This window comes from Canis lupus, chromosome 8, assembly GCF_003254725.2.
Source record: "Canis lupus dingo isolate Sandy chromosome 8, ASM325472v2, whole genome shotgun sequence".
NCBI lineage: Eukaryota > Metazoa > Chordata > Mammalia > Carnivora > Canidae > Canis > Canis lupus.
The window spans coordinates 17,383,725-17,395,586 of record NC_064250.1 but is presented as its reverse complement, the minus strand read 5'-3'; the positions used below and the strand labels follow the sequence as shown (position 1 = coordinate 17,395,586).

Sequence of the window (11,862 nt, the reverse complement as noted above, 5' to 3'; positions counted from 1 at the left end):
ACAGTATCATGTATGTCATGAAAATAAAGTGGACAGTGAGGGCAAGTGGTGGTTATTACAAAATCAAATACAGTACTCAAATGACCATAGGAAGCAGTTGTAGGCATTTGAGTCTCACTTTTGGGAAAAGATCATGCTAAGGGACATAAAAGTATAAGAAATTTTCAGATTTCTCAGGCTAATTTTTATCACATTGCAATCTTCCCAATTGACTTAGTAGCAGGAAGATCCAACCATGTAAATAGCGAACATGTTTTCTGGGCTAAGTGCTTTAATGGCATTACCTCAAGAAGGGAAACTGGGTGAAAATTTTACTCAAGAATTTCAAGTTTTGTTGTTAATGTGTTAAATAATTGAACCCTGAAACATTTAATGACTTGTTCGGACAGCATCGGCTCATATTAAACTCAAATTTATTACTTTGGTGCGTTTTGCTTAGCCTAATTACTAGAGTATACATGTGTACAGTCACGAGTTCTAGACGGTGCACAAATAAGCCCTAGATTGGAGGTACAGCTCACTGAAGATCAAACTAACTTCCAACTTCTGTGGTTGTGCCAACCTTGAGATTTTAGAAAAAGCAAGGTTTCCTAAATAGCTCCTTAGCTGTCTCCGAATTAATTTCAGTCTCTAGCCCTATCCATCTTCAGCTTCTACATTTTCCATAAACACTACCTGTAACACCTAATAGGAAAACCCTGTACCTCCCCCCCCCCAGGAAACTGTCATTACTTCTACATTGTAACATTGCTTGTATCTTTATAAGGAACCAATACATGGTTCTCTGAAAACAAATTCCATATAATTTCACATCTGAGGACAAAGCACTAGTTGGAAACAAAAAAAAACAAGCCAACCTTGCTTTAAAGATGAAGCCTTCCTGAGAAAGTGCATACTAGTTAGAAAATTTGAAATAGAACTCTATATAGAATTTAAAATTCCTCTTCATATTCCAAACACCTTTTTTCCTCCCATGCTTTTATAGCCCCATCATTACCACTCTTAACAACTGAGCTGAAAGCCAAATTAATTCCTTTTCCATATGTACCAGGCCAATCTTTCAACTTTTTCAGGTAAAAATGAGTGAACTTAATTTGTCCAAAGGATCTTAATATAATTATTTTAGATTTAATAAAGATTCTAGGAACCAGGTTACACTTATGGTCATCCCTTTTAAGTTTTTACCAATTTTTCCATGTTACACAGTATAAAATTTATATTACATGTTGGAGATTATTAAACCCCTGAAAGAAGTGACTCTTGGTGGAAATGGGACCAGAAGTGCAGGTAGCTAGCTCTGTAGTTTGAAAAGTTCTACTCATTTACTGTTAAAAGAGTACTTTAACATGTTCTCTTATATTTCTACAGTGCTGGAAATGCTTACTGACGCTTTCACCATCACCATGTTATTTGTCAAGGGAGGAAACAGTAAACATTCAGTCAAGCCTAAAGCTAGTCAATGTCAAGTTATGAACTCAAAGGCCATTTGCAATTAAAGTGCTCTCGTATAAAAGCATCAGAAAGTTAATACAAGTACTAGTCTTAAGCAGTCACACAAGTCTAAGCCACATTTATTTGCACATATATAGTAATGGCAACAGATACTCCAAATTCATACAAATTTATAAAACAACAAAGTTAATAATCACTTGGTACACTTGTGTGTTATCTTGCTTACAGATTCAAGTGTAGATGAACTTCCTTCATTCTGTAAACTTTCATACAATACTTAACAAAAACTCTTGAGAACACATATTGGCATGTTTCAGTTAGAGCCAACACAAAAGTTAAGACAAGACCACAAACTCAAAAACCCAAGTTTAGAATATACTTTTCTACCTCCCTCCCCTAGAGAGTGATTATTTTCTTCAATAGATGTATATGCTATATCACACAAGTAGCCCTGGAGACAAATGAATGATGCTCCTATAATCATGAAGAAAATGCCAACCAAATCATACTGTTTTATCTACCAAATATGACTTATATATGAGAAACAGGGGGAAATGCTTAGATTAAAACAAGGGAGATTAGAAAAAAATAGTAAATGATTCTGAGAACAAACTATGTTCCCCAAAAGCTGCAAAGATCTGACTATGACAACTCCAAATAATTGCCTAAGGCAAATAAAAGTGAGGAAACCTTCAAAGACATTCTAATCACGTTCAGTATCTAGTGATAAAAGCTGAAAATGATATCAAGAGGGTAATTTATTATACAAGTGTCAACGAGGACATTCCAAAACTAATGAAAGAAATGCACATTTATTTCTACAAAAGCAATGTATGATACAGAATTTGAAGGGAACAGACTTAAAGATTTACCTATTAAAATATACAGATTCTTACTGAAGTGTATAGGATATTTAAAAAAGATGACAAGGGATGTTAATCTTTTTTTATTATTATAATTTTTACATATTTTGGAACCTCACATAATTTTGATAAATAACTCTTACAAAATTATGCAAAAAGTACAAGAATGTCTGGTAAACAAACAGTCTGTATTTTCCAAAAAAGATTTTTTACAACATGCAATTCTTAAGGCAGCATCCTCCTTACAAGGAAAGGTAATCCTTTTACTCATCAAGAAATCTTCTGCTGCAAAGAATAGGCTAAGAAAGCCTGGCTTCTTCCATTAACGCCTTTTGTCTTTCCTGTCTGATTTTCGGTCTCTTTCACTTCTTGAAGATCTTTTGCCTGATCGACTACTCTCTGATATAGACCTCTTTCTGTCGGACCGGGAATTCTTATCCTTTGATCCTTTTGTATCTCTACTACTACCACCTTTTGAAGATTTGTGACTTCTTTCTAATCCTGATGTATCCCTTCGTTTCCGATCCACGCTCCTTCTGTGCTTTCTATCTCTGTTATGTCCCCGGCCCCTACTCCGACTTCTACTCTCGCTGCTACTAGTAGTGCTGCTGCTACTATCTCTGCTGCTGCTGCCACTTGTGCTGGAGCTGCTACTGGAACTACTTCGACTACTACTGCTGCCACTGCTGGAACTGCTTCCACTGCTGCTACTGGTTGAGCTGCTACTAGAACTACTACTGCTACTGCTGCGACTTCTACTCTTGCTGGTTTTATTTCTAGCTCGACCTCTACTTCTGCTCCTGGTTTTGGTTTTGGTTTTGCTATCTGAATGTACTATCAAGACTGGCTCTACTGTCACCTCAGTGAGTTTTACAGATTCCACAGGAAATTCCTTCCTCTCAGGTAGTAAATGCCCTTGCTCTTGAATAACCTGAACTGGTGCCTGTAGAACAGCTAATGGCAAAGTCTCAGGTTGAGAGACAGGCTGGGGTTGGAGTACTGCTTGGGGCTGGGACTGGGCCTGCACCTGGGGCTGGGGCTGAAGCGGAAGAGGAAGCGGAAGCTGAAGCTGAGGTTGTGGCTGGGACTGGGATTGGGGCTGGGGCTGGAGCTGGAGCTGGGGCTGTAACTGTGGCTCAGGTTGTAGCTGAGGCTGTGGCTCAGGCTGTAGCTCAGGCTCAGGCTCAGGCTGAGGCAAGGGCTGGAGGTGAGCCACAGGCTCAGGCTGGGGCTCAGATTCTCTCTCTTCTTTTTCCTCAGGCTCATTTTCCATTTCTAGAGCACTGGCATTCTCTCTCACAGGAGAAAGAGATTTACATTCTTTATCTGGCTCAACTTCAAATTCCATTTCTGGCTCCAGTTCTTTGCTAGTTTCATTTTCTGAAGGTTCTACACTTTCAACTTGATTGGTTTCCATTACCTCCTGCTCAGCAATTACATTTTTGACACTCTCAACCATCTCTAGCACATCCATAACTTCTTCCGGTTGACTATCCTGCTGCTTCTCACTTTCCCTTACCTCAGTTTCCTCCTCCATCTTGACCTCCATTTCCTGTTTTTGTTCCTCCTCCTCCTGCTCTTTCTCTGCATCACTATGAACTATACCTATTTCCTTTTCCTCTTCCTCTCCTGCTTCCTCTATTTCTACATCATTGTGCTGATTACCTGTCTCCTCCAACTCTTCCTCTCGCTGAGCCACCTTACCCTCTTCTTGTTCCGCCTTCTGTTCTTCATTACGCACCACCTGATGCTCTTTTTCCTTCATTGATTGTCTTCTAGGCCTAGCCTCCATTTTATTTATTTGTTCTGCAAATTCGATGCGTCTACCTTCAAATAAAGCTAAAGGATAAAAAGTTACATACGTAAGTAACACTTAAACTCAGGATTTGACAGTCACAAATTGTCATCAAACTTTATCTAAGTGTATTTTTGTAAACAGATGATGACACAATACTGATTATGGCAAATAATTACAAATTGAAATAAAATGACAGAAACAAAGATCCGCCCCCCCCCCCCCAAACCTATATTCTAAGATATTAGTAGCAGGCAACTGTACCACATTAACTGATGGAAAAACAGGACTTTTTTTTGCCATTTTACTTCATACTGGATGAGAAAGAATAAAACTTTTGAAATAAAATCATTCTTATGTTATCATGCCATGCATTAATTTTTCTGATCTAAGACTAATCATCTAATCACCATCTCAGCAGTGTCTACTCTTTCAAGTGTACTCATTCTATCGATTTATATCAATGTTCACTTTTTTTTGCTTCATTAGCATTTATGTCTGGCTAAAAAGAAGTCATCTTATTTAAACAGGAAATACATATGCATTAAGCACTAACTACATCATGGTTAAATTTCAAGTTAAATTCTACCATCAACCAAATGCCCTTATACTCCTAACTCATTAGCACCTTAGAATGTCTTTTTAAAAAATCAACTGCTGAAACACAATTACAGTAAACAAACACGTATGTGTATTTTACCTTACCCAATTTCACTGGATCTCTTCATGTCCACTTACCATTCATTTTTCTCTGTGACTCTTCTATTAATTTTTGGGTAGCTGGACACATTCTTCCGGGAATATAGAACAAATGGGGCTTTGTCTTAGTTCTTATGTATTTAATTATCTTGGCATTATGTTCATTCCATTCTTCTTGCTAAAGAAGAGATAAAAGGTCAGGATTTTGTAAACATGAAGGATTACCAATCTTAGAATTCCAATTCCAAACTACTACTCACCAGCTGCGCAAGCTCAACCTTCTGTTCTAAAAGCCGCAGTTCTGTCTGTTTAGCACGCCTCTCTTCAAACAGTTCTCTCCTCTCATTTTCAACCTGCTTTCTTTCTTCTTCCGCCTGCACTTCAAGTTTTTGTTCAATTTCCTGGCGCCTCTTTTGCTGAAGATAAACAATTATCTTTAAAAACTTATTATAATCCTGATTGCATGTGAAACATTACAATTTTACTATGTTACCTTTATAGATTGCATATTTGCAATTCAGGATACCAGCTAATTCAAACTAAGTACTAATTCAAACTTAGTACTTAGCATTTGAGGCTAATTGCAACTTTTCTTTTAAGAAACAGGGAAAACACTTTTCCATGTAAAAATCTAAATAGCAAGGACATTACCCATATTAATATAAGTTTTAGGCAAGTTTCTTTCATAAAACCTAAAAAAAGAAGAGCACTGTCTTTGTTATCTTCACAGTTATTGTTTCTTTTAAATCAAAGATTCTGACAATTAACATCTAATCTTCAAACACTATGCTTTGAAGCCTTTTACATTCCCTAGGAAAGTTAACATAAAAGATGTAATAAAACTTTATTAATCTATAATTCTCTTTCCACCACAGTTCTCCTTTGAGAAGCAGTAACTTGATGTTCAACACAAAGGACACAATTTTGTGGCTTTAATAAAAAACCTTTAGAAAGATTGCAGTTAAATAAACTGTGGAAAGCAGGGAAATGTTTAGATTTTTGCTTCCAGAGTGACAGTTATTGTCTGCGTGTATAAATATCTTAAAAGGTATAATCACTGAACTAGTTACAATTCTGAGTTCAACTCCTTTGTTTGAAAGAAAGCACTCTAAAGCCTAAAGAAATGAAGAGTCTTGCCCAAAACCACAAAATTAGATTGTTGTAGAGCTCAAATAGGAACCCAGGGTCCCCTGACCAGGCTTTTTGCACTGAAAGAGAAGTTCATCCAGTTACTTCACAGGACCTCAAAAACACACCAGCTAAAAATTGAACAAGTTCAGGAAATTTTCTTTTTTCTTGGCTTCATTATTTAGGCCTGCTACTCAGTTTTGTTTCTGTTTTTTAAGATTTTTAATTTATTTATTTGAGAGAGACACAGGCAGAGGGAGAAGCAGGCTCCCTGTGGAGAGCCTGATGTGGGACTTGACCCCGGGATCATGACCTGAGCTGAAGGCAGACACTTAACCACTGAGCCAGCCAGGCATCCCACAACTCAGTTTTGAGAGCTTTTCTTTTTTTTTTTTTAATAAGTATTTTTTTTTTAATTTATTTATTCAGAGAGAGAGAGAGAGAGACTGAGAGGCAGAGACACAGGCAGAGGGAGAAGCGGAGCCCGACGCAGAACTTGATCCTGGGTCTCCTGAATCAGACCCCAGGCTGCAGGCGGCGCTAAACCTGCTGCGCCACCAGGGGTGCCCTTGAGAGCTTTTCAATTCTTTTCAAAGACATGTAATAAACTACTTTGAATACTTAAAGGAAGCAAAGGAAACTATAAAATACCCTTTCAGTAGCAACAGTGGATTCTTGTTTAAATTTCTGAAGAGTGCCCATCAATAAGCCAAATATTCGTCGGTTCCTAAAGAACAGAAAGAGAAAATTACTGGAGTAGGTTCCACTTCCTCTAAGCTCACCACTTCCTAAAAGAAACATACTACAAAATTTAAAAAATGAAAAAAAATAAAAAATAAAAAATAAAAAAAGGAACATACTAATGGCACTTGGACAAGTCTTACATATAAATTTTCCTAAAATTGCATTATTTGACAGAAAATTTTTTCCCCCAATAAAAAACTAAAGATACCTTTGCTTTCCCTTTTCATCCATATTTTGATCCTGGATAAGGTCTCTACGTGTGCGCTCTTTGGAGGTAGCTACAACTGAAGACTGCAAAGCTGGCTGCAAGAGAAAACAGATCTTAGTAATTTAACAGGCATATGAAAGGTAGCACTCCTAAATGTAGGAAGATGGAAATACTGGATTCATCCTGTAAGTAGTTATTTTCATCTCAATTACCTTTTTAACATCATCATCCTCTGGGTCGCTTTCTTGGCGTGATTCTCTCCTTGTCCGACGCTCCCCGCCCAGCCTGACACAGAAAAAGAATTTAAAAGACCACGTAAAATCTGACTTAAGTGCCTACCAAGGACAAATGTTTACTCTTACTAGGACTTATTTCCAGAAGTCTCACTTTATCACTCTCTATCCCATATTTCTCTTTCCTCTGGTAGGAAAAGGATAAAATCTGTCACCAATGAACAAATCCCGATCTCCTATTTTCCTCAAGAGGTTAAGTTTCTACCGTACAACACAGAGAAGTAGTACAAACTATTGTTTCAATCTTATTCTTCTCATGATATTTTAGTAAAATTTGTTACTGTTCGTGAAGAACTGAGTTCTGAAGGATTACAGGCTTATTTCAGTCAAGTACCAAGGAAATAGACAAGTGAAGTAGTATACTACTCAATTCTAACTCAGTTCAATTCTGAACTCAACAATATTTATTTAATACTTGTATTTGTGGCTACCTTAGAAAACAGAGCTTAGAAGTCTATCTTCAGAAGCTTTTCCTCCAACATACCTACTGACTGCCCCTTCAAGGTCTCTCTGTTTGGCTGGGGGTCCTCCTCCACTATCTGAGAATCCACGCCTGCAATTAAAATGTGCAATATAAAGCAACTGGCATTTAAAAAATAAATGACATTTACCTTTAACAAGATAATTTACCTGAATTTTTAGAAAACCCTTCTAATTATAACAACCTTAAATGGGCATCCACTCCAAGATGCTTTTTTTTTTAGCACTTATTTAAAAACTACAAAAATAAAGAGTAGACCAAACAAGTACTTAATACATTCTTCAGTCTCTAGTTCTGCATATAAATGAAGTTCCGAGATAACTATACAGAAAACTATGGTTGTTCAGTTTTAAACAAAACAAACACAAACACATGGACTCTACTGCAAATTTTGTTTAAAACAATACTTACTTTGTAAAAATTTCTAGGATCTTAGCATATAAATTACGTTCTAAGAAAATCTTACCTCAGCAATAAACTACCACGTCCTCTACCTCCACCAGGACCAGAAAGGGCCAGCAATCTGGCTTGGATGGGCCTAAAAGATATTTACAAATCAGTATGAAAATCATGTGTGGACTCAATGTCCCCAAATACTTTCACGGATGCGGTACATCACAGAGAGAAAAAATAACCAGAAAAGTTCTAAAAATACGAATCCAAATCCACGTGCTTGAAACACGACAGGAAGTACTATTTTGACTTCCTCGTTTTTTCAAGACCAAGATCACTGAAATCACGTTTACTTCGTTGCCACTACACACTAGCAGGCTCGGACCAGGCTCTCATTTCGCCCACTCCGAGGAAGCTGCACGTGGGCAAGGGGGCCGAAGCCTGGGGGAGAGGCGGCGGACCGCGTCCCGGGAGGGTCTCTGGGCCAGCACCGGGCCGGGTACCGGGCGGATGGGGAAGGGGGCTTTGTGCTGCGGCTCCGGGCCTGCAGGGCCGAGGGCGGGAACGTGCAGCCCGGGCCTTCCCGCAGGCCAGGAGGACACTCCGGCACCGCCAGGAGCCACGCTCCTCCCTCGCGCGCCTGAGCTGCGAGACCTACGCCGAGGGCGTGGGAGCCTCCCCACCTCATCCAGGACGGGGTTCTACCGCCGCCCGGGGCGCAGGCCCCGATGTTCTAGCCTTCGCAGGGCTTGCCGCCCTTCCCGCCCCCAATCCACCCCGGCATCAGAGCTGTCTCTGGGAGCCGGCCTTTCTCACCCGCCTCTCTCTCACCTTACGTCATTCGGATCCCGTCCGGTGAGCTTGCGAATATTCTCATCCACGTTCTTTAGGCTCTCTTTGGCCTTTTCTAGCTGCTCCTGCAAAGTTCTCACCGCGACCGCCATCTTCTCTCTGCAGCAGGCTTCGAGACTGCTCTACAGGCCGCGCCTGGCTCCGTCGCGCCGCGAGACGCGAGAAGACTGACAGCAGGGCCCAGCCAATGGCAGTAGGCGTTGTTTGGCGGCCTCAACCACTCGGCGTCCGGAAGGGGGAGAAGCGGCGGCCCCTGTGACTCTGGGCCAATGGAAAGTCTTCTGGGCGGTTGCCTCCCTCCCCCAGCCAGCTGCGGTGCCCGGGCTCCGCTTCTAGCGCAGAGCCTCGGCGCCTTTGCGAGTCGCTGGTGCTCCGGCGCCGGCTCCCGGGCCTGCCCTCGTGGCGCGGAGCGCGCAGCTTTCCAGCCCTTTTAACTTGGGGTGTGACGTGCCTTGTGTCTTTTTAACCACCTAATCCCATCAGAGTGGGATCATTTACCCGATCACTCCCCGGGAAATGATTAGATTAGCAAAGGGTGCGGCCGTGCTGTTGGTGCGCATGCCCAGAGAGGGGGTGGGGGGGCGCAGGCGTCCCTCCATTGGGTTAAACCATAATGAACAGAGGGACTTAAAAAATGAACAACGTGAAAAGGCATTAGTCGTAATAGCCAACACTTATTTTTTTTCGGTTCTGTATGAAACGTTTTATATGCCTTGTCTCTCAAGTCAAAGCTTGAATAGAATACTTATTACTGGTAAGGAAATTGAATCTGGAGATAAACTGTGACTCCCTAGGTCACCCGAGCTGAGAATCACTGATCTGACGCTGTGCAAGTGTGTACTAGGTGAAAAAAGCGACGACGAGACCAGTGAGACAGGCATTTTCGTCTACACTGGCCTATACAGCTGGTTAGTTTAAGGGGGGGATCTAGAGTAGCGGCCCTATTGTGACTTGTGTGTATAAGAGAGTGTCCTCTAGCTTGTTACTCTGCTCTGTGTACACAGCCAACATGTGAACAGTTTTGTTCCGGAAATACATTAGCAGATTACAGCTCACAAAGCATTTCCCCACAGAAAACGATGTTAGGAATAATCTTGGTTATCATCTGTTAGCTGGGGGTCAACCTTGTATCAAGCATTCGTGGGACAACGGTATCTAACCCGACTTACCATCTTAATTTCTCTATCTTTATTTTATTTTATTTTTTAATTTTTATTTATTTATGATAGTCACAGAGAGAGAGAGAGGCAGAGACACAAGCAGGCTCCATGCACCGGGAGCCCGACGTGGGATTCGATCCCGGGTCTCCAGGTTCGCGCCCTGGGACAAAGGCAGGCGCCAAACCGCTGCGCCACCCAGGGATCCCAATTTCTCTATCTTTAAAAGTTCCTTTGTTTATCCGCAGTAATCTAGGCTCTGAGGATAAAAACTAGAACAAGAGCGCTGTGGTTCCTGCTTTTGTGGGGTTTGTAGGCTCCTGGGGAGCAAAAATCATTCATGTACTCATTCACTCACTCACTCAGTAGTATTTGCTGAGCGCTTACTACGTGCCAGGCACTTTTCTAGGTACTTGGATGGTCAGTGTGCAATAAAGATCTCTGCCTTCAAGGAGTTTGGGGGCAGGAAAAGTATGGAGACAGATGATAAATAAAAGTAAATTACAGGGCATGTTAGAAATGGAGAAGTGCTATGGGGGGAAAAAAGTAAAACTGTGTAAAAGGAATAAGGGTTGATAAATAATAAATTATTACTGATTATAAGCATTCCTAGTCTCACTGATCTTTAGTATAACACTATGTAATAGACTCAACAGATGCGTGAGAATGTGGTAATAGTAGATCCTAACCACCAAATGTATAACAGTTTCCAAGGAAAAATGCTTTTAGAGGCAACCAAAAATAGAGGATCTTTTTCTACTTCCATTGAACCTATTACTAGGATCCTAGGCAATTTAACATAGCTTTATGAGGGATGATTAGTGTGGGCTGTTGTGTTCAACATTTTGTAGATGCTCAATAAATATTATTTTCCCATAAATCCCAAAATATTCTAAGGACGCCATGTTATTGTTTGAGAAATCAACCTCAGTAAGTTGGTCATTTGGTTATTCTTTAACCTCAATGGCAGGCTTGGACTCCTTTTCCTTGATGGTGATGATGAAGGGAAAATGCAGTCAGGACAAAAGGGACATGATTTCACAGATGGGAAATTTTGGGTGCTTGAAAAATTAAGATTATAGTTACAAAATAATCTTTGAAGTTACACTAGTGTTGTTAAATAACAAAAATTCAAAAAAAAATAAAACAAATTCAACAGTAAAATTTAAAGATATAATTAGCTTTATTAATTGATTCATGAATTAGGCAGCATCTCATCTAGCAAGCAGAGGGGAGCTCCAAAAGGCTACAGAAATGGAAAGATTTTCATAGGTAGGACGAGGAAGTCATAAATAGAAAAAGAAATTATTTTAGGACACCTGGGTGGTTCAGTGATTGAGCATCTGCCTTTGGCTCAGGTTGTGATGCCAGGTCCAGGGATCAAGTACCACATTGGGCTTCCTGAGAGGAGCCTGCTTGTCCCTCTGCCTATGTCTCTGCCTCTCTCTGTGTGTTTCTCATGAAAAAAATAAATAAAATCTTAAAAAAAAAAAAGGATTATTTCAGGTGAGGTCACTTTCCTTTGGGGATAAAAGGATCTTATTAAGTGTATTACTACCTCATCTACCTTTAGGGGTTGGAGAAGGCCTCTGGGACAGATTACCTTATTTGTACTGATCAGAAAAATTTGTGACTTATCAGCTAAGACTACATTTCTAGTGGAGGTTGGAACTGCGATTAAGTATTAAGCTCCAGGGATCCCTGGGTGGCGCAGCGGTTTGGTGCCTGCCTTTGGCCCAGGGCATGATCCTGGAGACCCGGGATCGAATCCCACGTCAGGCTCCCGGTGCATGGAGC

The 11,862-nt window shown here is 40.5% G+C and overlaps 1 protein-coding gene across 1 annotated transcript; it reads right to left on the bottom strand.

The window, feature by feature from the left end:
• Window positions 1–1,542: 1,542 nt before the first annotated feature.
• On the bottom strand, window positions 1,543–9,426 carry PNN (pinin, desmosome associated protein). The gene is made up of 9 exons (XM_025442530.3): window positions 8,888–9,426; window positions 8,130–8,201; window positions 7,667–7,735; window positions 7,102–7,174; window positions 6,890–6,984; window positions 6,589–6,664; window positions 5,070–5,225; window positions 4,849–4,987; window positions 1,543–4,154 (listed from the first exon to the last, which is right to left on the bottom strand). The coding sequence occupies exons 1-9, from the start codon at window positions 8,998–9,000 to the stop codon at window positions 2,638–2,640; spliced, it is 2,310 nt and encodes a 769-aa protein (XP_025298315.1). The 5' UTR covers window positions 9,001–9,426; the 3' UTR covers window positions 1,543–2,637.
• Window positions 9,427–11,862: the final 2,436 nt, after the last annotated feature.

Bases quoted from the DNA above. Each gene is read 5' to 3' on its own strand.
- PNN (XM_025442530.3), bottom strand. From the start codon at position 9,000: ATGGCGGTCGCGGTGAGAACTTTGCAGGAGCAGCTAGAAAAGGCCAAA. The intron at 8,202-8,887 runs GTGAGAGAGAGG...AATATCTTTTAG, and splicing joins CGGGATCCGAATGACGTAAG to GCCCATCCAAGCCAGATTGC. The intron at 6,985-7,101 runs GTAATTGAGATG...TTTCTCTTGCAG, and splicing joins AGGATGATGATGTTAAAAAG to CCAGCTTTGCAGTCTTCAGT.